This window comes from Alligator mississippiensis, chromosome 5 (genome assembly GCF_030867095.1).
Source record: "Alligator mississippiensis isolate rAllMis1 chromosome 5, rAllMis1, whole genome shotgun sequence".
In the NCBI taxonomy this organism is placed as follows: Eukaryota; Metazoa; Chordata; order Crocodylia; family Alligatoridae; genus Alligator; species Alligator mississippiensis.
In genome coordinates this window covers 15921795-15947253 of record NC_081828.1, presented here as the reverse complement: position 1 = coordinate 15947253, position 25459 = coordinate 15921795, and the positions used below count along the sequence as shown (strand labels likewise).

At 46.5% G+C, this 25459-nt stretch overlaps 2 protein-coding genes across 7 annotated transcripts in view; one reads left to right on the top strand and one right to left on the bottom strand.

The window, feature by feature from the left end:
* Positions 1-13491, bottom strand: part of EFCAB7 (EF-hand calcium binding domain 7) — a 44850-nt gene extending 31359 nt beyond the window's left edge. Inside the window, exons 1-2 of the mRNA XM_014593892.3 lie at positions 13406-13491; positions 5491-5669 (exon numbers count right to left, since the gene is read on the bottom strand). Coding sequence (XP_014449378.1) covers positions 5491-5668 — 178 coding nt within the window. The 5' untranslated portion in view covers position 5669; positions 13406-13491. The remainder of the gene's footprint in view (positions 1-5490; positions 5670-13405) is intronic.
* A 64-nt stretch (positions 13492-13555) lies between these two features.
* ITGB3BP (integrin subunit beta 3 binding protein) overlaps positions 13556-25459 on the top strand; it is a 54779-nt gene continuing 42875 nt past the window's right edge. Inside the window, exons 1-3 of one of the 6 annotated variants that reach the window (XM_006274485.4) lie at positions 13556-13640; positions 18547-18589; positions 24473-24611. In XM_006274485.4, coding sequence (XP_006274547.3) covers positions 13636-13640; positions 18547-18589; positions 24473-24611 — 187 coding nt within the window. In that variant the 5' untranslated portion in view covers positions 13556-13635. Of the gene's footprint in view, positions 13641-13724; positions 13813-14518; positions 15069-17928; positions 18135-18546; positions 18590-24472; positions 24612-25459 lie in introns of those variants that run through there. The other 5 variants (XM_059727905.1, XM_019489126.2, XM_019489127.2 and 2 more) reach the window with 5 other exon arrangements.

Below are 25459 nucleotides of genomic sequence, written 5' to 3'. Positions count from 1 at the left end.
CCTGATTGACTTCCTCCCACTCCCCCCAACCCTAAGCAGCCCTTTGCAGGCTGGAACTCCAGCAGCCTGAAAGGGGAAACCCACAGTTTCCTACGTTTTTCTCCTTTAAAGGAGAATCCATTTTTTAAGTTTGCTGATCCATTTTTGAGTCATGTACTCTTGTGACCCATTTTTGGGTCATGACCCACAAATCGAAAAATGCTGCATTAGAGGACACTCCATGAATAAGCACAACTCCTGCCAAGTCAGTTTTACAGGATCAGAATCAGTGACTTTCAATCAAGGTGCTGTGGCACCCTGGGGTACCACCAGATCCTCTGAAGGATGCTTGTGACAGGATCCAGCCCTACACACTGCAGCTCCAGCATCCATGTGGCTGGTCTGTGGGCGAGTCAGCTGGCACCACGTGGCCGGAAGAAGCTCTGCCGGTTGGTCTGGCACCTGAAGGCTCCGGGCTTAAAGGAAGCCCCACAGTGGAGCCAGGGCATGTGGGAGTGCTGGCAGCAGAGTTGGATGCTCTCTCTACAGCTGGATGCGACCCAGAGTATCTTTCTAGGGCCAGCATGCCTGGAGGGGCAGTGTGTTGAGGCACAACTGGGGAGGACCTAGATACATGCTATATAACCATCAGGAAGCTAGTTGTTTTCCCAGGGCTAAGTTCCCTGTAAGATCCCTGGAAGCCCTGATTGCCCATGGGGCACCGGGGATCCAAACAAGTGGACTTGACAAACAGCCAACTTGACTGCCACACCTGGTGGGCTGAGTGGCCCAGAACGAACACCACTCTCCGACACCCATGATGATCCGTGTAGAAATATGCAGGTCAACTGGGGTCGGGAGAGGGTGGCACAGTGGGCACTACGGGAGCTTGCCAAGGGGAGAACCCAGCACGGAGCCCCCTAGCACCTCACATCCCAGCCAAGTGTCCATGGACCCAGAGCACCCTGGTGGGGGACTGGCAGAACTGCAAGGATTGTGCAGGCTCAGTGGGGCATGTCCTGCAGCATTATTGTACTTGGCTGGACAGAACCCAGCCCAGAAAGGGGTACTGCTAACTTAAAGAGTCTGTGGGAGAAGGGTGCACCAGACACTGAGACACCCCACATGCTGAAGGAAAACAGTGCAGGGGCATCGTTGCCCCGCCCACTGCACTGAGGTATTTTAGTTGAATTGTCATTATGCTGTAATTTTTCCAAGCATACAGGACCAGAGCCAGAACCCGTGCAGCTTTCATGATCACCTCACCTTAACACAGGAGGAGAGGGCCCCATCACTGTATCTGAGCATCATCCAGGCTGATCCTAAACAGCCAAGTGGAAATGCGTGGGGAGTAGAAGAGAAGCCCGACAGAAGGCGTGCCCTGGGTCCTACAGGAGCCACTGAGTACTGATGGCTAGAAAATGGTATTTAGAGGTTTGCTTTTCAGAACTGGCTTGTAGGTAAAGTAGATACGCATTACAACAATGGTCCAGGGCAATGGCAAGGGTTAACTGATTTTTAAAAAGCCTGCTTGTTACAAGTTTCCTTAAGGCCCACTGTATCTAACAGACAAGCAGCAAGCAGACACACAGGCTGAGAAATTGAAGACATGTACCACACTGTTCCATAACATAAGGTGGCACCAGGTTATAGTGCCCAATTGCAGAGCCCTTGGGATTTCCTGTTTTGAGGAACAGACCAAATTAGGAGAGACCGTAAAGCCCAAATTAGGATGTATGTATGTGATGGGCTTGTGAAACAAAGAAATATGCTGACAGGACAAAACGTGGACAGTATGACAACCACAGGGAGACCAGTCAATGATACCCAGAGATGAAGAGTGATCAGAAGAGACAAAGAATACAGAAGGAAGAATTTCGGAGCACCAAAGTGTCCCCAAGACAGGAACCCGAGGCCAGTATGGACAGAGGTCACACCACCAGCACATCTCACCCACCCCACTGGGCGGGGAGGGGAGAAAGGACCTTGGCCTCCAACCTCAAGGCTGCTGACATATGACATTAAAGAGAGAACTGCAGAGTGAAGCTCATGTACTGGCCAGATGTACCTTAACTCTGTGAACCCTGGGTCTGGTAGATAAGAATAATGCAAACAATTCCATACCTGCTACCATGGTGTATCAATAACATTTGCCTATTATCGAAGGAAGAGGTCGTGGTTGGTCTGAGGGTTTTGGGTCCACCCAGAACAAGGTCTCTGGGTCTTAAATCCAGTGCCAACAAGCACCACTTCCAGAGGTAAAACCCAGTAAAACAACAAGTTTTGGTGAGCGAATAGACCCAGGTTCTAAGTGGCCCAGGAGATGGGGTACGCCCACTGGCTGGTACTGTGGTTGTGAGCCTGTCACACTGCTGCATGGTGTCAGGAGATTAGCAGATAAGTAGATAAACTAGGGGTGTACTGATAGAGATTTTGGTGGCTGATACTGATAGCCAATTTTTAAGGAGGCATATCGGCCAATACTGATTCGATTTCTGATACAGCTAAATCCAGCTGGTAACTCTGTTGTGGTGGAAGGGGTGGGGGGAGGGAAAAGGGTGCGAGGGGGCAGATCAATGCCCCCCACAGTGAGGGAGGGAGTGGGGCTGGGGCAGGTGCTGCCCAGCTGGGGTGGGGTGGGGCACGGGACGGAGCTGTGGCTTGTCTGGAGGGTGTGGGGACGGGGCGGATGGCTCCTGCCTCTGTGTGCACTCTGGGAGAACATGGGGGGGAGGGGTGGCCCCAGATCTGCATGGGGCGAGGCAGAGCAGGCTGCAGCTGCAAGCTGGGGCTGGGCTCTTCAAGGTGGGGACCGGGCCAGGCTGCAAAAGGTGGCAGTGCTGGGAGGGGGGCTACGGAAGAGGCTGCAGCTACCCCAAATTTTGCCGTAGCTCCCCTGTAGCCACGGCCTCCACTGCCCACCCCGAGGGTGGCCCCAGCCCAACTGCCCTCGCCATGTACCAGGAAGAGCCTGACACAGCCCCAGCCCACAGCTGCAGCCCACCCCACCCATGCCCTGCACAGATCTGGGGGCATGCACCCACCCTGTGCCCTCCTGGGGTGTGTGCACTGGTGGAAGCTGATTCCCCGCCCCCCCCGAAGGTGCTTCAAGTACAAGAAGGTTGAGAACCACTGGTCTAGATGAACAGTGCAATTTGTGTTGTTAGCCAAACTCATGTAACCATAGATACTTCAACACTGATTCTCCCCTCCCACCCCACCCCCTCCATCATTTGATTCCTTGCCAGAATTCTTTCTAAACATTAACAAGAGCCTATGACTCTGAATGCTTATGGACTTAAAAGGAAAATCAGTTCACACACAACTCTGAGAAGACTGGAGCCTGAATCAGTCACTGCACTTTCTTAGCTGACCTTGAAACCAAAGTGCCCAGCTGCTTGCTATGTGCCCAAGTAGCATATGGATAGAGATGAAAGACACAAAACATATAAATTATATTAATTTGTTCACACCCCTATTTTAAAGTCCAGATTATCTAAAACCATTGAGATTTTATAAAAGGGGTTCTAGCATAGATTTAAAAGCCTGCCTAATACTGTGTTTGCTAGTGAGAATACCGTTTCAGGCACTGGGAAAGATGTGAATCTGAAACTGTGTAGCACAACAAGCATACATCAATTTATGTCAGCTACATTCCTGGTTGACCTTATGTGTTGGAGGTAAAGATGGTACAGAGATTAAAACAGAAGTTAAAGTGTATAGATAGCAAATCTTATGTTATACAAAAATGTAATGGTGTTATGACTAAAGTGTGCGATTGGATAGTGTGCGAGTACTCTTCTATTTACTTTGTTGCTGCTTCTGTGATTACAATGCTGCATGATTTATGTAATAAATATACCACTTTCTGACACCATACTCTAACAGTAGGTCTTTAACAAGAAACACTGGAATACTGCCAGTCCTAAATGCTCAGGTCCCCCAAAATCACAAGATTAACTTACTATTTATGTGATTTTTAAAAATATAATACGTTTGGGTTCTTTGTCTTTCCCTTCCATTTCTGAGCCTGACATTTTCAAGTTTTTCTCCCTAGTCAAGAGGACTAAAAACTTTCATTTTAAAAAAGCAAACAGATTCTCATTTAATAGAAAGATTTCAGGTGGAATGTAAGACTGGGAAGGACTTCTTGAATTCCTATTGCAGACAACATGTCAAATTTCTTTCATAAAGGGATACTGGGGTTTTAAGAAAAAAATTTCAAGTATTTGCTAGACCAGTGACAAATCTGGAAAAAAAGAGGGCATCACTGGCACTGCATTTGCTTTGTGTTTTTCTTGCTGGAACTGTTCATCTTATCCCACATAATATTTAACAGGATTAGTAACTAATTAAAATACTGTAAGTAAATTGACCATTCTTTTTGTTGTGTATATAAAAAAAATCTTGAGTATATTGGTCATTTCATAGATCCATCCAGCAGCTGTGAAATTTCCATTTATTTTTATTTCAAAACATTTTTAAGCATCATCATTTTATTTCAAGATTTTTCAAGTATCATAATCATGATTCAACTGTCTATATCTTCTATGAATAACTGTGCTCATCAAAAAAAAATTAAAATATATGCAGAGGATTTTTTTCTGTTGAACTCTTGACAGGGCTATCACCTAATCACACATATGGAATAATACTAGGAAAAATAGAACTCCTAATTTGAACTGCAAGAAACTGGTGTTTTAACTTCGTGTGCATTTAGACTTCAAAAAATTAAGCAAGCTCTTCAATGTCAGCTGAAGGACAAGGAAAGCTTTTGACCCACCACATGGACAATGAGTCTCAACCCTGATCTGGGGGACCCTCTCTAGGGAGGGAAAGGTAGGTTAATCACCATGACTCATTTTACAGCTTCACTGATGAGACTGCAAACTACTGTGCCAATTAATGCCAGTTGCCATGGTGATTTTCTGTGCTGGGGACACTTGTCCACTAGAAACTGAACAGAGATCAACTCACTTTATCACTTGTCAGAGAGACAGAAACAATTTATTGCAATATGTCACAATCTCAAAGAAGTATCTAGGCCCTCTTCAAGTAAAGCAAGAATGCCACCATCAAACTTGGTGTTGTTAAACAACTCACTTAGGTCCCCCAGTAGTTGTCAGCTGGTATTGACTTTTGCTCATTCAGACTAGTGATTTAGAGATGAGAGGCTCTATATAATGTTCCTAGTTCTAGGTGCCATCCAATACCTACAAATATAGTTTAAAGATTTGAGGGAAAAGAAAAATATGGAGGAAAAGTAATAAAAAGGAAACCACTGCATGGTTTATAACAGAGAAAAACCTTAAAAAACGTATATAAAATATTCAGCCACTGATACTTGAAGACCTCAATCTCACCCAAAACTGCTCAAATTGTTAAAACATCTATTGTGCTATTTCCATTATGTATCAGGTTATTTCTACCAGTGAAATATTGCCTGTTTGGCAAATCTTCTATAATCTTCACACACTACATGAAATAAAAACAAAAACTCCAACCCATTACCTAAACAGAGTTGTTCCTTTGATTTAATGTTTTCTAAGCTGCTTTTAAAAACAGTTAGATAAGCTGCTCTGCAGTTCACATAAAATGTCTCTTCTTCAGATTTCTTTGCTCGAGGACTTTCTGAGGCCATGGCTTTCTGGCTGGGAAGGAATGCATTACTTCCCGTATTGCTCGCCATTCTGTGAAGAATACAAATATATTTAGTGTCTGGTTCTTTGCTTTCACAGTGTTTTAAGTATTTTTCTGATCTGACCTCACAGATCCACTTAACTTTTTTGTGCACGTTTCCCCTGTTTTCTATTCCATCTTTGGAATAATGATATTCATCCATCTTTGTAAAATGCTCTGAGATCCATGAATTACAAATATATAAATGCTAATCATTATTAATTATTATTTACTCCTTATTAATAGAAAATAGGATAATATTATTTAGTGTCCTGAACAGTCGGCCATGATGCATCTCTACCAAGTTCAAACACAATAAACTTTTCAATGATTGCTTTGACATTCAAGATCAGAATTAAGTCTCTAGGGCAGCAATTCTTTAACAGCATGCCATTAAGTCCTTTTAAGGGTGGTACAGGGGGACACACAATATTAGGTGTGCAAAGGCCTACATACAATTCACAATATGAACCCCGAAATTTCAAATAGAAATCAATAGTGTCAAAAACATTCTGATCTGTTGTGGTCTTTCAAAGATCTTTGAAACAAGAATTGCTTTATTATTTTTTGGTAGCGAAGAAAAAAGTAAAAACAGACAGCTGGCATTTTCCAGGGTGCCTTGAGTCTGAAAATGTTGAGAACCATTGCTCTAGGGTGGTGGCTTTGAAGTCAGTGGACCACAAGGGAGAATATGGGGGTGGGTTCCAGGAAGGAATCAACCAGTCATAGAATTATAAAAAATTAGGGTTGGAGGGGACCTCAGTGTCATGACCCAAAGGTCTGATTTTTTTTGTGTGTGCTTCGGCACTAAGAATTATCCCTGTGGGTTTGCAACTTTGTTGCACGGAGGAGTTCTGCTGCACAGAGAACCCGCGTGCAGGGGAGTGTTCCCGCCACTTTGCAGCGATCTTTGCAGGGTGCATTTCCTTTGCAGCACAGAAATGCACGGTGCAAAGGTTTCCCGCTCGTCGTATGCAAATTCGTGCCCCGCAATTGGCTAGTTCTAAATTATTCACACGTGGCGGCTAGCGATTGGCCTGCTAGCCGTATAAGAGGCTTGAGCAGTTTCCGCCCAAGCCGAAGAGGACTCCGCATCCATCTCGTGGGGACTCTGGGTGTGCGCGGCAGGGTAATAGAAACCCTGTGTGCCGCTCAGAGGGGTTTGGCAGCCTGATCCACCGCCCACCTCTTCCCGTCTTCGAACGGAGCCTACTATAAGACGTAATGACGAGTTTTATGCGTGCTTGTCCTGGACATCCGGAGTTTGTCTGCGTGGAGCCTAGCAAGCTCCACGTGATTGTTCGTGTTCTGTCTGCGTGGAGCCTTGCAACCTCCACATGTGTTCGTGTTTTCTGTTGTAACCGCAACTCAAGCAAGTTCTCAGCCTACACCACGACCATCTCGGTGTAAGTAAAATAATCTTAAAATCAACCGTTACGTGTCTGTGCCTAATTCTAGCTCGGCGCCTGCCCTCTCCGATCCGGCCTGCCCGGGCTGCTGGCCACAGCCCGCATGCAGAGCGACGAAAGCGACCCGGGGTCAGACCCGGCGCGCACATGGCGACAAGGATGGGATCGGGATCACCGCGGCACATGCCGATAGGATCAGGAGAGGGCTCGCTAGAGTTAGAATTAGTTGAGAATTGCCCTTGGAGAAGTGGGAGACGCAGCGTAGCAAGCGTCGGAGAACTGGAGGCGCACCTCGCATACCACCAGGCGGGCGGAACGGGCAGGAGATGTGTCCGTGGACACCTTTCGTTAAGGGGAGAAGAGGGAACTCCAGAAGTCGGAGCCCTGGAAGGGAAAGAAGTGTGTCTTCACCCCGCGGCGTTCGGGTGTATCACGGGCGATGAGCGGGTCCTGTATAGGCCCCTCGAGGCTGTGACCCTTGCCGAGGTCAACCCGGCGAGCGCAGTAAGCCCGACCCCCACCCGGGAGTGTGTCCGTTGCTCACGGTGTACCCGAGAGATGGGAGAGACGATGCCAATTGGCTGGTTTTCCCCTTGCATGGTGGTGCCTAGACTGAGGGGTCGAGAGCGTCCATCCGAGCTCCGCGAAGACCCGGAGACGGAGGATCACGCCGTAAATGAGAGAGTGGTCCTACGGTGCGACAAGGGGGGAAAACTAAATGCAACCTTTCAGACTATGGCTGATCTAATGAGCGAAACTTTAAGTTTAAAGACCCAGCTGCATATGGCCGTTCGAGCGGTCGGAGAAGCGGCTGAGAAAAGGGATCTTGAAAAGCCCCAACAAGATGGCGCCGAGCAGAGGGAAGACCGCGTGGAGGAGCCGGAAGTGAGGGATGGAGCTTCGGGAGAGCCCGCGAGGGTTCGGCCGGTAACTCCGCCCAGCGACGCAGCGTCGGTTCCGCCAACCACGCCCCTCTGCCGAAGGGAGGGGGAGTCAAGCGGAGGAGTGCATCCGCCCCTCCCGCCTGAGACAGCAACGACTCCCACTGTAACAATGACTGCAGCTCCGACAGAAACAGCAACAGCAACGACAACTCGTGAGGAAATTGATCAGCCTGCAGCATCAAGCAGCCCAGTCATCGGTCCGCAGAATGCAGTTCAAGCTACCACCTATTACGCTCGTTCCAGAGCCGAACTGCAGAATTTGTGTAGAGAATCCAGGATCCGATCCGACGAAACTCTTGCTGTGTGATTAGGACGTCTGGTCGTGGAACTTGGGTCTGACCTCCTGGACCAGGAAGAAGCAAGCTTCTTGATGAGACAAGCTTCATGGAGTAGGGGACATGTCACCAACATCGACATGGTGGCGTTTAGCGTCCATTGGCCTATTCCGATTCCAGCGCTTGTGGCAGGAGTGATTGAACAGAAGGCCCACGCATGGCATGACGGCCGACCAGAGCACACCGGTGAAGAACAGCTTGTACTGGCTAATATTGGAGTTTCGTATCGCGCCTGGAACCCAAGAGAATGCACGTTAGGACTAACACCGCTCCAACGAATGCGACCGTGGCCTCATCGTCACCTGCGAGACCCTGGAACCGTTCCAGTGACCCTCAACAGCATAGATAGTTGTCTTAAAGTTTACGGGCAAAGAAACATCGTGGTTCTGCGAATTGTGCTGAACCCACTGGTCGATCATCCTGTGAGTAGTCTCCTTCATCAGTTGTCAAGACTGCGCGTCCTAATGGAGCCAAGACTATCCAGTGATCGAGAGTGTCAACGCCCGACTGAGGCTCAGAACACGAAACACCGCGAATCCGAGCGTCCAGTATTACACCAGAGAACACAGGAGGAGAGATATATGTTTGGATACCTCCTGCAGCATTCTGGACTTAGTAAGAGACAGCTTCGGATTTTAGGAGACGCGGGACAATGGCAGCTAGCCTACGAGTTAGGTTTTCACTATCTAGAAGAAGACGATGACGACTCTTCGACGATTTCGTCGAGTTGCTGAGTTGGAAAAGAAAGAGAGCTGTCCAGTATAAAATCGTGTTTATGTATTTGTATTTAATAGTACTGATAACTTTAATTGACTGCATTATCGTGCGGTCCTGTGTGATTTTATAGATAGTATTGAATAACCATTTTAAGAGAGTTCTTTTACAGATCTGGGATTCAGAGTGCGTGGTGGAGAGAGGCCCCAAGAGGGACAACATCACCGAGAGGAACAAAGGCCTGACGCGCGATTCCACCATGACGCCCACCGAAGTCATGATTGTTCAGTTTTTTGTTATGAATGTGATTTTATGTATATGTGTGTGTGCCGGCTATTATTTGATTCGATCCCTTGAGGACGAACTTTTATTGTTGACTGATTTTGTTTATGTTCGTTTAGTTTCGCGAACCATTGGCAGAGCTATGAATAACCCGGATGATAGGTTTGAAGTATAATTCTATTGTGCCTTCAGCAAGGGGGGATGTCATGACCCAAAGGTCTGATTTTTTTTGTGTGTGCTTCAGCACTAAGAATTATCCCCGTGGGTTTGCAACTTCGTTGCACGGAGGAGTTCTGCTGCACAGAGAACCCGCGTGCAGGGGAGTGTTCCCACCACTTTGCAGCGATCTTTGCAGGGTGCATTTCCTTTGCAGCACAGAAATGCACGGTGCAAAGTTTTCCCGCTCATCGTATGCAAATTCGTGCCCCGCAATTGGCTAGTTCTAAATTATTCACACGTGGTGGCCAGCGATTGGCCTGCTAGCCGTATAAGAGGCTTGAGCAGTTTCCGCCCAAGCCGAAGAGGACTCCGCATCCATCTTGTGGGGACTCTGGGTGTGCGCGGCAGGGTAATAGAAACCCTGTGTGTCGCTCAGAGGAGTTTGGCGGCCTGATCCACCGCCCACCTCTTCCCGTCTTCGAACGGAGCCTACTATAAGACGTAATGACGAGTTTTATGCGAGCTTGTCCTGGACATCCAGAGTTTGTCTGCGTGGAGCCTAGCAAGCTCCACGTGATTGTTCGTGTTCTGTCTGCGTGGAGCCTTGCAACCTCCACGTGTGTTCGTGTTTTCTGTTGTAACCGCAACTCAAGCAAGTTCTCAGCCTACACCACGACCATCTCGGTGTAAGTAAAATAATCTTAAAATCAACCGTTACGTGTCTGTGCCTAATTCTAGCTCGGCGCCCGCCCTCTCCGATCCGGCCTGCCCGGGCTGCTGGCCACAGCCCGCGTGCAGAGAGACGAAAGCGACCCGGGGTCAGACCCGGCGCGCACACTCAGGAGGTCACATCTAGTCCAACCCCCTGCTCAAGGGAGGACCATCTCCAACTAGATCATCTCAGCCAAGGCTTTGTCTAGCTGGGTCTTAAAAAACCTCCAAGGACAGAGATTTCACAATCTCTTTCGGTAACCTGTCCCAGTGTTTTACCACCCTCCTGGTGAGAAAGTTTTTCCTAATATGTAACCTAAACTTCCCTTGTTGCAACAGTCTCCCCCTATTATAAACATTCCCGTGGTGCCAGGCGTTGTTCTGAGAAGCTGCACTGCTTTACCCAGCCAGCCATCCTGAGGAGCAGAGCTGCAATATTTTCTTGCATATAACCATAGGCAGATAAATGCACAGGCCAGCTGGGCACGAGCCCAGGGGCCCCTACCAATTTGGAGCCCTGGCCCCGGGATCCTCATCAGCAGGGAAATGAAAGCCGCAGTTTTAAACTGCACCCATTTTTGGCGCCAAGTTTAAAACTGTAGCTTTCACATTTGTTTCCCTGGCCGCTGGAAACGTGGGCACAGGGGGCAGTGCTGGGATCAGCCCAGGAGAGCCATGCTGCGCCTGGGAAAGGGGGAGTGGGCTGGGTGCCTCTGTGTCTGGAGGGGACTGGGCCAAGCCAGGCTGGGAGAGCAGTGCCCTACCTGGCAGGGGGGGAGGGGGGCAGCTGGGCCAGGCCAGGAGCACCACATTGCGCCTTTGCGGGCAGCAGCGCTGGGAGGGCCTTGGGGGTCATAGCCCCCCAAGATTCATCTTAGCGCCCCACAGCCACTCCTCCCAGTGCCCACCCACAGAGACATGGTGTGGCGCTCCCAGCCCAGCCTGCAGCAGCTCCATGCAGGTCAGTGTAACAGGGGCTGAGTGGGGAGTGAGATTGAACCACAGGCAGTTTGCAGCTGGGGGGTGGGGGGTGCCTCCATGTGATGATCGAGTGGGGGAGAGGGGAGGCCTTGTGAGGGGAAGTGTGTGTGTTTGTGTGTGTGTGTGCAGAGAAAGAGAGTAGAGTGCATGTGCCTGTACGTGCAATCGGCTGTAGCTAGGGCAGGGAGCAGGGAGAAGAGATGGGCATGTGCCCCCTAGCCCAGCAGGGTCCACCCAGCATCCCCTGCCAGCACTAGGAGGGGAAGGTGCCCCTCTCCTTCCCCTGTAGCCCAGCTCCCATGTGGAGAAGGGGCCTCCAAGTCTGTGCTTGCCCAGGGCCCCAGTACACCTTAATTTGCCTCTGCATACAAACATGCACCTTTCTCCCCAGAATCAGCTCCCCAAAATTGGGGTGCATGTATTAAGTGGGGAAGCTGATTTTCTGACTCTGTTGGGAGCACTCTGATTAGATTCCTGCTCCAGACTGCAGCAGCTGTGGGAGTCAAGTGCCTTACTGGCTCATTGTTCTTCAATTTACAGGTGTTAATGATCATGTCTACTAGAAGAAGACCCAATTCTTAAAGAGATCTTTCCAGAACCACCCATCCTAGCCTTTAAACAAGAACCAAACCTCACTAACCCCATCACAAGAAGCAAACTCCCTATGACCCAAACCAAACCAAATGGATCCAGACCATGCCAGGATAAGAGATGTAAAACCTGCCAACACATCTCCACCAGTCTCACAATCACTACACCCCACAACAGAACCATGACCATTCCTGGATCTTACACCTGCACCTCCAGAAGCGTAATACATCTCATCCAGTACACCAAATGCCTCGACGGAAAATACGAAGGAGAAAGCAAACAACAACTGTGCACCAGAATGAACGCACACCAAAAATCCATCAAAGACAAAAATACCCAATTACCTGTGGGTGCCCACTTCTCACAAGACCATCACTCCCTTTCTGATCGCTCAGTTCTAATCCTCAAAGGCAAATTACAAAACACCTTTCGTAGACGAGCCTATGAACTTCACTTCATAAATTTACCAGATACAAAAAATCATAGACTTAATATAGACATTGGATTTATGAAACATTACAACCTGCCTGACATCTGCCTGACACCAGGAACAACCTGGTGCAGGCAGGTACAACATCACAACCTGCCTGACACCAGGTAACCTGCCTCAAGCTGACCACTAACATTCCTTCACATTTCCATCCCTTCCCTCCCCACCGCCCATCTCTACCCTTTGTCTTACAAACTTCCACTCATTTACATTTTCACAGACTTCTTGTTATACTTCAGCTTCTTTTCTATCTTGGAGAACACAACAGCTAGAATTTGGTAGGCGATTAATCAGTTCACAGAGAAACTCTAATGTGAAAACATACTTTTTGGGCAACCGCTATTTAAGAAGAATAGCACAATTGCTTTTAAGTCAATACCCTAATTTTCTCCAGTGCTAAAACTCTGATCCAGAGAAATTGTGTTTTTCAAATTGCAGCTTCCCACCGATAGCGGTTCCACTTCCTCCACATGACGCTCAACCCTTCACACACTTAAAAAACAAAATAAAAGAGATTGGATTCACCCAAAGAGCCTCGTCTGCCTAAAAAACCAGCGCGCTTTGCTGTACTCGCGCGGGAGGTTCCCATCAGGCCCAAAGCGCGGCTCGCGAGTTTACAAGCGAGCCGGAACATCAGCTTTGTGCGAGATTCGGGACCGCGAAGGGCGACGGCGCTGCACGGAGCGGAGCCCCCCGAAACGGGGAACCGGTTTCTTGTCGTAATAACTGAAATGATTCAACACCTCGTGCTTGTAAATGGCCGCTAAATGTGACCGTCAGCTTCCTCCCTTAGCAAAAGCAGTGAAGATTTTTAGATGGGCACTAAATCGTCTGGTCCTGTGGGTCTAAGGGCCGGTGTTGACTTTGCACGTCTACTCGGGGATAATAAACACATCAGCCACAAGGCCGTGGGTGGGTGGGTAGGTAGGCAGGTAGGTTCCCCTGCGGGACTCCTACTCCCCAGGCCTCAATCACTGGCACCTTGTGGAGTTACACCGGCCTCGTGCAGTGGGGAGGCAACGGGAAATTATCGCTTATCAGGGAGCGAGCCTCTATCAGCAGCACCGAGCCGGGCCGGGCCGCCTGCCCGACATCGGCGGTGACCGCGATGCCGCCCCGCGCAGCTCGCACCTGCGCCCCCGCCGCCGCCGCGGAGGAGGAGGAGAAACGTCCGACCGGCACGGAGGAGCCGCGGGCGGCAGCGCTCGTATCCGGCGCAGCCGGGTGGATAGGGGCGGGCTCAGATGAGCTGAGCTGAGGCGGTGTCTCCGTGCCCCGCCCCCCCAGCCCCCCGGTGCCTGGGCTCGGCGGCCGCGGGACGCGTTTCCGGCCGGCGGGGTTTGGGCGGCGCACCGGCGGCCATGCCGTACGTACCGGCCGCGCGCGGGGGGCGGGGAGTGGGGGGGTTGAGGCGCCGCCGCCGCCTCTGCTGGGGGTGGCGGGCGGGCGGGCGCGGGCCTAGGCCGCCATTAGGCCTCGCCCGGCGGTTCATTGGGGCGTCAAATCCCGCCGGTCCCCACCTCGCAGCTCGGGTGGGGGTAAGGAGTATGTTGCCCCATAATCCTAATCTGTCGTTTAGGCCCCTAATCCCGTCCTAATCCGGCCTTCATTTAGGCCCCCAAATCCCACCCTAATCTGGTTTTCATTTAGGCCCTCTAATGACCATCCTAATCTGGGCTCGGTTTAGGGCTCTGTGCTTGATGTGGGATGTGCTGTTAATTAGGATATATGCCGAAGTAATGAAATCCATCCTCCTTCTTGAGGATGTGTAATTCATTCACAGCGAGGTTGTAAGGGGTCTAGATTAGCTTTGAAAAAGGAGCCGGGCGTAAGGAGTCGGGAGCCGGGAATAAGCAACCTGCTTCATCCTCGTGGGCAAGGTGGGGTGGCCATCGTAGAGGACAGTCTGGTTTTCTGCTACTCTGACCTCTGTTGATACAAAACCCTGAGGCAAGGGCGACTGGTGCCACTTCAGTAAGGGGGGCACGTCCCCCGCGCTGTAATCAGCAACCGGGCGGTGTCCCCCATGGCCAGTCTCCCTGACCAGGGGGCACAGCCAGTCTCTCTGACTGATGATGCCGATTGGGAAGCGGCTGTGGTGCTTCATCCAGCGCTCCCATTTCCCAGCCCAGCCGGTGCTCGCAGGGGGGACACTGGTGCTCCTGCCTGCCCGTTGCCTAAGCGGGGAGCATGGCCTGCACGTGCACCCCCTACGCGTCACCACTGCCCAAAGGCGGTGGGCTTCGTATCAGTAGATAACAACCGGACTGTCCTCCATGATAGCCACCCTAGGGCAAGGGCCTTGCACAGCTCTAGGATCAATATTTTTGTCCCAGGATAAACTGGTGGGTTGTTTTTAGTCTGGGATCCCAGGGAAGAGCTGGGATGTGTTTGCTTGGGAGTCTGTGACACCAGTATTGCTAATTCTCATGATTTGGAGAGTTGTTTTTAAAGTTTACACTTTGGGAATGTAAACTTAACTCTTTTATACAGATACAGTATATGAATATATATAAAAGAAAGAAGGAGCTAAATTGTTCACATTCCTGAAATCCAAAATCATGAGAGTTGGCAATGCTGCGACACGTACAGGTTGATTCATAGGTTCATAGATGCTAGGGTCGGAAGGGACCTCAATAGATCATCGAGTCCGACCCCCAAGCAAAAAAATGTTTCCCTGAGCTCTCAGCGCCTTCTTGCTTCTGAGGTAGGAGGTTTGGAGAAACCAGAGCTTGGATGTCTGGATGCAGTCCCTGCTGTCACTAGGCCTTCGTGTGGGGACAGCTCAGTACCGGTGTGTAAACTCTTTAGAGCAGGGGCATTTTGTTTCTGTGTTGGTACCTGAGAGGGCTCTCGGGTCTTGAGTACAGATAAAATAATAATAGCCGGTTAGCTCCTCTGAACCCCAATTTTCCCATCTGTAAAATAGAGGTAGCAGTTACCTGCCTCCCAGGCATGCTCTTTAATTTATATTTGGATGAAAAGTGGTTGATAGTGTGTGACTGCTAGTGGAAATGGCAGCGGCTGCTTTGAGAGGTTAGCACTGGCTGCTGCTGATCTGTCATCTGGTTGAAGTACTTCAGCCTTTTGTGGACAGCCTTTTGGGCCTCTTCCTGGCTGCTGAGTTGAGTGTGGGTCTCTACTATTGTACCCTACCATAGAAAGCAGCTTTGCAGAAAATGGCCTGCTGTTTGAGTAGCTCCTGCCTGCCTCTAACAACTTCCCAAGCCAAAGAGGGTGAAAGTGAGAGGATTCTTCAGTTTCACTGCTGTACCCGACTTCTGAATGGTCATGAAGGAAATGAATAGAGTTCTGTGTATTTCATTCTCCTGAGCAGGTAGCACAAGTCGGCCTGCAGTCTTGGACAGGTCAGGCTGCGTCCTGTTACAGGCACTTCACAGTGGGTGCATCTACACGTGCGCTTTACCGTGGAGCTGACTGATTATTAGCTTTGCAGTAAAGTGTCACTGGCTACAGGTGTGCCTGTGTTTGGGTGCAGTAAATTAGTAACTCCACTCTAGGATAGTACTGTACAGGACAAGTACTATCCTACTTCAGAGTAGTTGCATGCACTGAAATGCACATGTAGGCAGTGACCGGGGCTGGCTGGAGCATGAGGGTACTACAGTAGGGGAGCCGCCTGCCAGTTAGCCCCATACTGTAGCACTCTCGTGCCCCAGCCGGCCCCTCCACTGCACGTTGAGCTACGGTGAAGCACTGTGGGCTGCCAGGCTGACCCTCCAGGTCCATTGCCAGCTGGGGCTGCTCCGGCCCAGCTCAGCATGCTGGGATCTTGGGTGCACATGTAAACACTGTGCCTGGAGGCAATAAACTCCAGCGTGAACTGCACTGGAGTTTATCATTATGTGCTAAGTGCACGTGTAAATGCACCCAATTAGTAGTTACCTTTACTACTCTTAGATTTTGCTTTTACTGAAAGTAAGTTTAAATTATTTACCATTTGATGATTGAGGCTTCAGTGTTTGCTAGTCAAATCAAACATTCCTTTTAGCTACTGCCAAATAGATTTTTTTTTCAAGTCTGGATAATGAGTCTACCCTAAAACAGGTTGTGTGCATTGTTCTCACTTCCACACACTATACATAGTGTTTGGAGATTTTTCTTCTCTCCCCATAAATGTTTATATGGGATGTTTTTGGCTGGGTAGGGCTCCTTGCAAATTTCCTTGAATGAACTTTTAGGAGGGAGATTTGGATTATGAGACTGCAATTCCTAAGTGTTCCTGATTGAACGATAGTTGACCACTGATTTACCAGCCAGTGCCAGGAAATCAAACAGAATACACACTCATGAACCAAAACATGTCATTGGGTTTGAATAGACTCTTTCACTTTTTCTAGGAAGGGCAGGTCTCAGGCAACTGTATAAGGCTAAAAAGGGCATCATGCAGCCCCTTCCTCAGTAGAGGAATTAACCTGAGAAACCTGTGTCTGTCTGCATAGCTCAAGGAGTTTCCAGAGGCTTCACAGACCAAAAGGGGCAAATATGGGATGACTGAAACTTTATTACTATACAAAATACTGGGCAGACTTTAAATAACGTGTTGCTGACCCCTCCAACTTTTTCCCTGAGAAATTTCCCAAATACTTATAATTTAGAAGGATTTTCATGCTGTTTTTCATTTATCCTCATCATAAAACTATCTCAAGTCCAGATTCTGCTCTGCTTTGGCTTCCAGCTTCTTTTGAAGTCCATCATAAAAACTTCCATCATAACATGCCTTAGTATAACATGCAAATACATTGGCCTCTAGAGCACCCTTACAGAGTGGATGTATTAATGTATCTTATGTTTCTCTGCTGCCACTGGGATGGAAGATATAATGGAGTCTGCATTCCTTAAGCAATATAGGTCACCATATTAAAAAAAAATACCCATTGTAAAGAATTCCATCAAACTTACAGCTTTGACTTTCCCTTGGCATGAATTTCAGTTGCTTTTTAATACAGAAAATTAAATTGTATGTGTTTATTTGGCTTTTGAAAGCTAGAATATTTCTGTTATGCTTTTTGAAATACAAATAATTTTAAATCAGTGCTATCTCACGCAACTATAATATATGAATGATACTTCAAAGAAGCATTTTTTTAGTTCTTTTCTTCTTATGCTGGCACATCTGCAATGTGGAAATAATGGCACAGCCTAAAAAAACCCCTGTGCTTTGAATGATGTTATCCTAATTCCTGTTAAATCAAAATGTTGCTTTCCAAAGTGGAATCTGTGGGCTTGCCTAGCTTGTGAAGTAAAATACATTTTCCAAAGCTTGTTTAATTTAAAATAAATGTGTAAGTTTCTTAGAGAATGATTTCATAAAGGGTTCCATAATTTTTCTAGTTGTTTTATATAATGCTTTAAACTATTGTTTAAGATTTAAGAATGTGCTTAAAAAGTTGCAGTTGTCTCTGGGAAAAATAGTCTTAATTTATGTTGACCTTTCTTTCCTTTGAGTATTTAGTCTGCATTCAATAAAATTTTGATGACTGCTCTTTAGAAGACAGCTGTACGATATAAAGTATTATAAATATTCAGCTTTCTTCTCCTAGCATTGCCATTAACAGCTGGGCATCCAGTTCAGCAGAGCAGATTTTTCAGGGAGAGCTTGGCATGTTCCTGAATCAGTATTGTGAAGAAGACTAGAAAATAGTTTCTTATGGTTTGGGGACTTGTAAAGACATAGAGCATCTGTTCCCCAGTTAAGTCATAGTCTGGTAGCATTGAATCATGTTAAGAGCTAAAATGATGGGAAGAACTACTTTTTTCACCTTGGCTGTACCTGTGTTTAAATGCCTAATACATGGTTTCTACTAATGGCAAAATAATTTCAGCTTCTGCCCAGAAGGTATGTAAATAACAGTGTGCTTGCGTTTTTGTTTTTGTTTTTTTTTTAATTTTTGGTAGTTTGTGTGAAAGAGACAGATATTTTGTTTTTAATATAGAGTCCTGCATAATGTGTTCAGTGTCTTGACTTAACTGATTTATAAAATTCTAGTGCTATAAAATGGAGAGGTGGATTTTCTTTTTATACCAACAACTTAACATTCCAGCTTCCCAAAAAAACAACATTTTTGTCATACAACATTTGAATCAATTAATAAATATGCTTTGCATCAGAATGGTCTCCCTATTATAGTGTAGAAAACAATGCATTGATAAGTAGGGGGAAATAAAACATTTTTATCAATAAGTCATAATCTGTAATTTTAAAATAATTATGTGAAGAATTGTAAAACTTCTCTATCTTTGTCTTGCAGAGCTAAGAGAGCACTGAAGTTAGAGAGCTATACAGGAGAAAATGTAAGTATTCAATTTTGCATTTGGAACTATTTAATAAAGTTATCTGGGATCTACATAAACACTATTTCATTAGGCTTGTTATTTTATAATAGATTGGATGACAGTCTACAAAAAGCTCATTAGAACAAGAAGTGATTGCTAAAAATCTTTGGAATGAAATTATTGTTGTTTTTCATACACATTGCCTGACTTTAAGTGAAGTATCTATCTGCCTGAAGCAATTGAGTGTAACAGATAAATATGCATATTTTTGGTCACCTTCACTGCTTAACCAAGACCTGAATGAGTTAGGAGCCTTGGTGAAATCATTTATTAGAAATTAGCTCCATAATAGTGGAATCAAATGTTCTGCCATCTAACTGTACATGTAACAATATGGAATTATGATAATGCTATAATCTGCATATTATAAACTGCAAAATTGAAATGAAAACATTAAAGGCATTTTTATGTCAAGGATATAATTACCTCCCTCAGCTAATCTGGCATAATGAAACAATAAAATACTAACACTGCAATAAATTTCACCACAGTTATCACAATAAAAATAAAATTGTACTGTTACTATTATTTTTTTGTAAATGTGGCCATAGTATATTCCCAGTGCCAGCATGTCATGACATATGTCAGTTTATTATCTGCCCCTACCAACAGTGGGTGTTGCTACAAGCACTAACATAGAAGAGTTCATGAGGATGGTAGCATTAGAGGAAAAGAAAATTTGTCGAGAAGTATATTAAGACAAATAGCTGGTCAGTAAATGAGCCTCCAGTAAATCTCCACATGGCTGTGTCATTTTGGAGAGATTGGTTTATATGCAACACATATTTAGAAGTCTCAATGGTATTTAGCGAAATAGAAACTTGCAATTTTAAAAATTTGCTGGATACTTTTTTATTTAAACAAAGGTGGCAAAATACCGCAGTGGCACTAAAAATATCATTAGCAATTTAATTAGCAGTTTAGTGTACCATTACCCAACTTGTTCTGCTCAGAATGCAGCTGTGACTGTAATTTTGCATCTGTTTCTTTGGTCAGAGTCACATTTTTGTAGTTGAGTGGTTCAGTCTGAAATTAAAGGCAGTCCTTTTTTGCCTAAATCCATCTCTCTTGGTTCCTATCTTAAAAAAGAAAAAAAAAAGTATTTGAACAGAAAGGAAGTGCATTTCCACCCAAACTGTTTACAGCAACATAATTGCAACACAATACTTTGTTTATATCAGCTTTTCAGAATATTATGGGTTAAAATTTTAATTGAAATCATTTTGTATTTAGGGATTTCAGTTGTAACATAGGTATCTCAGTTGTAATATATAATCATGTAATGCCTCTTCTACGTGCATCTCAAAGACTTTAAGTTGAATATAAATAGTGAAAGGTAATAGAGAACACAAGCCTAAGATAATATGAAGGTACAGTGACATGTCTGTGTCAGTTGTATCCTGTCTCTTGATACTACTGCTGCTATTTCCATATTACTCAGGATCACCCTCCTCTGCATTACATCCTCAGTTTTTGCCAGTATCCCCTCATCTGAATTGCCAGTATCCCCTCATCTTTGCTTCTGGATTTAAAAGTTACAAGCCTTATATTAGTACTAGCGAATTGCCCATCAAAAATTATAGGAGGGAGGAGCGGGCAGGAATGGAGGGAGGGGAGAAGCTTGCTAACCCTAACCCACCCGCCCCCAGACCCCTGTGCTGCCACCTCCCAGGAGCAGGGAGCGGGAGGAAGCTAGCCCTGCTGTCCCCTCCATCCCCCTCCGCCAGCACCCTGCGCTGCCGCTGCCTCCAAGGAGCAAGGGGGGTGGGGGAGCAGGGCAAGGCCAGAGGCACTGGGCTTACCCCTCGCTCTGATCCCTTTGTCCCCTCCATCATGGTGGCAGTCTGCTGCGCTGCATCCTCCTGTCCGTATTGATCTTGGAGCACTCTGATTGGTTGTTTCAGTAACCAGTCAGGGTGCTCCGAGAGCGTTATGGACAGACAGACAGGCAGGCTAAGACCTTTATTATTTTAGAATGACATCACAACTATTTGCACAATGTTTTTAGTTGACCTGGATGCTTTTTCTCTGAAAAGGATCTCTAAGTGCCACAGAGATTGTGTGTTCTTATTGTACGCTATAATAAATCCTTTTCCAGGTAGATGCTCAAAAGGAATCTTATTTTATATAGAGAAAAATATGGTGGTTGCAGTGATAGGCATTTAAGCTTATAAAGATGGGGGGTCTTGAAGCTTCAGTAGAGAGACAGCAAAGCAGAGTTTATGTAGGTTAAATGTTTCATTGGTAACTTAGTAATTAACATTCATTTTAAAAACTGGCTATATTGGGCTCAATCCAGCTAACTGCGGCAAAGGGTCCGCAAGGTTTCTGTCTAGGACAGTTGTTCAAAGCATTAAGGTATAGGGAAAATGAGTGACCAGATAACCTAAAATCATTAGGTTTTGCAGGCTATAGAGAAGACTGAGTACTTTTAGAAAGGTATGAGAAAGCTAGATGGATACATAGCAAATGAAAATTCACCATTTGTAAATGTAAATATATGTATAAACACGTATTGGAAGGATTAATTTGATGAAGTCATACATATTGCTACTGACTAAATTAACATTAACCACTCAAGAAAAATTCCTGTGTATCACTCAGTGAAAACTTCAGAACCAAATGCAGTAATCAAAGAACAAAACAAATGTGTGTTATCTAAAGAGCCTCTGAAATGGAAGCAAACAGATACGGAATGTTATTACTAGGCTAGTCTTGAATCCATGTCTTCTGCTCGGTTTCATCTTCTGACATTATAACCCTTTGCTCCTTGGTTCAGTAATATATTGTTGTATGTCTATTAAATATCGTGTGTGTTACTTAAGACTTAAAATTTGGTCAGAGGCAAAAACAGGTGATTGCTAAACCAGATGATAGTGTTAGGGAAGAAGGGTTAGATGACCCTAAGGACAGAATACAGGGTGAAATCCTGGTGCCATAGAAGTCAATGGATGTCTTTCTCTTGAGTGTTATAGGAGCCTGATGGTTTCTTCATGGGTTTCCATTTTGGGATGTCATAAAATTATAGAAAAAGTGGGTTGGTAGGGACTGCAGGAGTCATCTGATGGTTAAAAAAAATGGGAAATTTTGAGTAGAACAAAAGTTTAAAAACAGCAATAAATTCTGGTTAGAAAGGTGAGCATGTGTCACAATAATGTCAGATTACCTCCATTTTCAATTCTGTAGAACAAGGCTGTTCAGCTGGCATCCTGTAGGCTACATCCAGCCTGCAAAGGGATTAAAGCAGGGCGGGCAATTATTTTGGGCAGAGGGCCACTTACCGAGTTTTGGCAAGTTGTCAAGGTCCGCAAGGGTAGCCCCACCCCTTGACAGGTGTCCCACCCCCTGGTTGCCATCTTGTGACCAGAAGTCCCACCTCCCTAACCCCTGACCTTTGTCACCAGAAGTCCCTCCCCTTGGCCCCAGAAGTACTCCTTTCAGCAAAGGGTTTTGCCATCTCAGAACCAGAAAAATACCAAATTATATTCTAAAAAGCGATCATCTACAACATTCATTAATTTGATTTCAAAAATATTTTTGTCTTGATTTACATGCATTTGTGTAATGTATGCAGAGGTGACTGCACAATAGCTTAAAATTAAGTCTTATTCTTGTATATTGTGGGGGGTGGGTATAGGTTTGTGGGTGTGGGTGGGTATGGGGGGGAGAGTGGCTGGGGTTTGTGTATGGCAGTGCGAGGGGAGGCGTAGGTACACCTGTATGGAGGCGGGTGTGTGCGTGGAATTTACCCTATGAACACACGCACATTCTGCCCCTGCGCACGTGCACGCGCGCGCACACACACACACACACACACACACACACACACACACTCTGCCCCTGTGCCTTCACGCACACACACATGCTCTGCCCCTGTGCCTGCCGAGATGTGTGCACACACACGTACACACCCCTACCAGCGTGGTCCCATGCTCCGCGGTCCAGGGATGCAGCCAGGAGCCACAGCCACCTGGTGCTGGAGCGGGGTGGGGGCGGGAAAGCAGAGAACTGGCTGGGGGTGGGCCGGGCTGGGCTGATCAAGCCTGCTGAGGGCTCCCTCTGGGTCCTACTGCCCATAGCTCCAGCCAACTTTGACAGGGAGCCGGGGCAAATAAATATTAATTTACTAAATTTTTTAGGGGCTCTGCAGGCTGGATAGAATGGCCTGGTGGACTGGATCCAGCCTGCGGGCCGTATTTTGCCCACCCCTGGGTTAAAGTGTGGCTTGTGGGCTCCTGCCAGGCTGCCACTCCTGTGCTCCTGCAGCAGCCAGAGTCATTGGGGCAGGGCAGCATGGCAGGAGGAGGCCCAGTAAGTTTGCTGCCTCCACAGGTAGGGGATGGGGCTTGCTTGTGTAGCAGCAGGAGGGCTTGCACTGCTCCCCCAGGCAAGCAGCATGAGAAGAGGGGGAGGGGGCGGGGACTGGGGACAGTGTCTGCACTGTGGCAGCAGCTGAAGGGCTCACCCTGTTTGCATGACAGTGGCGGGAGTGGAGGGGTTCACCTGGATTGCAGCACTGGGACATTCATGTAGCAGTGGTGAGGAAGGTCACAGGGAGGCTTCCACATAGGATGCCTGCCATGGATTTGGGAGTATCTGAAGCTCCAGACTGATGAGTCTGGAAGGTAGGATACTTGGTGGTGGTAGTGCCACTCAGACTTGAACAACTGAGCTCTACTTAGTCAAAATTTGGAACTGATTTGGCCCTGGAAATAAAACTCAAATGCCTTTGGCTCAGGGCTTGAATGAAGGATGCCTGCCATAGATTTGGGAAGTAACTGAAGTAGGGGGGGCCATGTGTCCTGGTTTGGCCCAGGCACTCCAGGATTCCGGAGCCTGGTCCCGGCCGATTGGTCATAAATCCCGGGCTGGAGCAGGGAGGTGGGAGCGGCATGGTGCACCAGACAGATGGCTGGACAGGCACCGCTGTTCCTGTGCAGGAGCAAGGATGTGCCACATGTGAGTGGCATGGTGCCTGCTCCAGTCAACTCACCTTGCTCCCAACTAGAAGCAGCGGTGCCTTCCTGGCTGCCTGCCTGGCACACCATGCTGCTCCACCTCCCCACCAGACTCCAGTTTGGGATTTTTGACCAACTGTCTGGGGCTGAGCTACAGAATCTCAGAACCAGGACACATGGCCACCCTAATCCAAAGTCCCAGACTGATAGGTCTGGGAGGGAGGAGACTTGCCTGGTGGTAGTCACACAGACTTGAACAATTATGCTCAGCTCAGTTGATTTGGAATTAGGAACTAATTCAGCCTTAAGCCAAAAAAAAATTGCTTACGTGGCAAGGGAACTGTGTGTGGCTGGTGGTTCTGTGATCCGCAGCCTGTGCAATGTGTGGCCCAGGGCCTGTGGCTCATGTAGCATATGGCCCCTGGTCACGCTGAAGTTGGACAGCCCTACTGTGAAAAAATAAAACTAATTTTTAAGGCTGAATGTTCAGAAGAGTCTAAATTTGGAACCTGCTGTAAGTACTCCACATGTCTAGTTTGCGTATGAAGACTGAACAGTTAAATATGTAACACCTTAATATTCATGTACAAATAATTTTGTATACACATTTGGGTAACTCATAAACAGGGCACTCAAATTAGGAAAAATTCTTGAAAATGTGGCTTATATGACTTGATTAAGTTTAATAAACCAGCTTGTTTTCAGGAACTGCACTGGCTGGTTCCTAGAGCACTGTGTAGTCCACCTCACAGGAAGGGTGGAGGCTAGAATGTGAACTATTGAGGATAAAAATAAGTAAGGAGGCATTGGAATTGTCGTAGGTTGAAATAGTCTGTTCCCATGTGCCAACATTTATTCAGCTGCTTTGTTTCCATCTGTTTAGGTACACAGAGTAACACCTTTGAAGACAGGAAAGAAAAACCTAAACATGTATTCACCACTGACAGGAACATGCCAAATTGGTCCATTTTCATCTCCCACGAGTCATAATGTACAAAAGCTCAGAAATGGTCCATCAAATGGTTAGTTGAACATTCTCTCTTACTTACTGAAGTATGTTTCTGGTTATTGGCTAAATCAAGTTCTTGATTTAGTAACTTATGTCTCATGCGGTATGTCTGATTTCTATTTTCTTATAAGGATTTTAGGCCTTTATTGTGAAACCCAACATCTTTTTGCTTTCTGATTACATAAATATAAACTTTGGGTTAATTGTTATCCCTCCTGTAGTAGGCTTTACCTTATTTTAATACTGAAACTGTAAATTTTTGTTTTGTACTGGACCAAATTCAGCACTAACAGTACTAAGATATATATATATCTTCTAACTCTGCTCAAGCTAAACCTAATGTTGGCAATGACTGTTACCCATACTTTTCCTCCAACTTCAGCTTTCATTTACAGAGGTGGTATGTACAACCATCAGTCACATTAGCCTTGAATTCAAGGGAGCAAACATTTTGGAGTGGCAGTATACTACTGAGATTGTTGTGAAGGAAAGTGCTGAGGGACTTATGGGTTGGAAACACTGAAGGGAGGGCCTATCAATTGGTAGTTCAGGACCATCCTACAATTAGACATGTCCATAAAAAAGCTTAATCTTGGATATACGTTAGCCAAGACAGGTGCTAGTGGAGACAGGAAAGTATTAGTACCATTGTACCAGGTATTAGTAAGACCTTGTTTAAAATATTGTATACAGTTCTGATCACCTAAATTCAAAATAGGTTAATTTAAATTGGAACAGGTGCAGAGAAGGGCTTCTAGGAAAATTAAAAGAATGGCGAGCCTGTCTTATGAGAAGAGATTAAAGATTTGGACTTATTTAGTTTAGTAAAAGGGAGATGTGATTATTCTTTTAAAATATTTT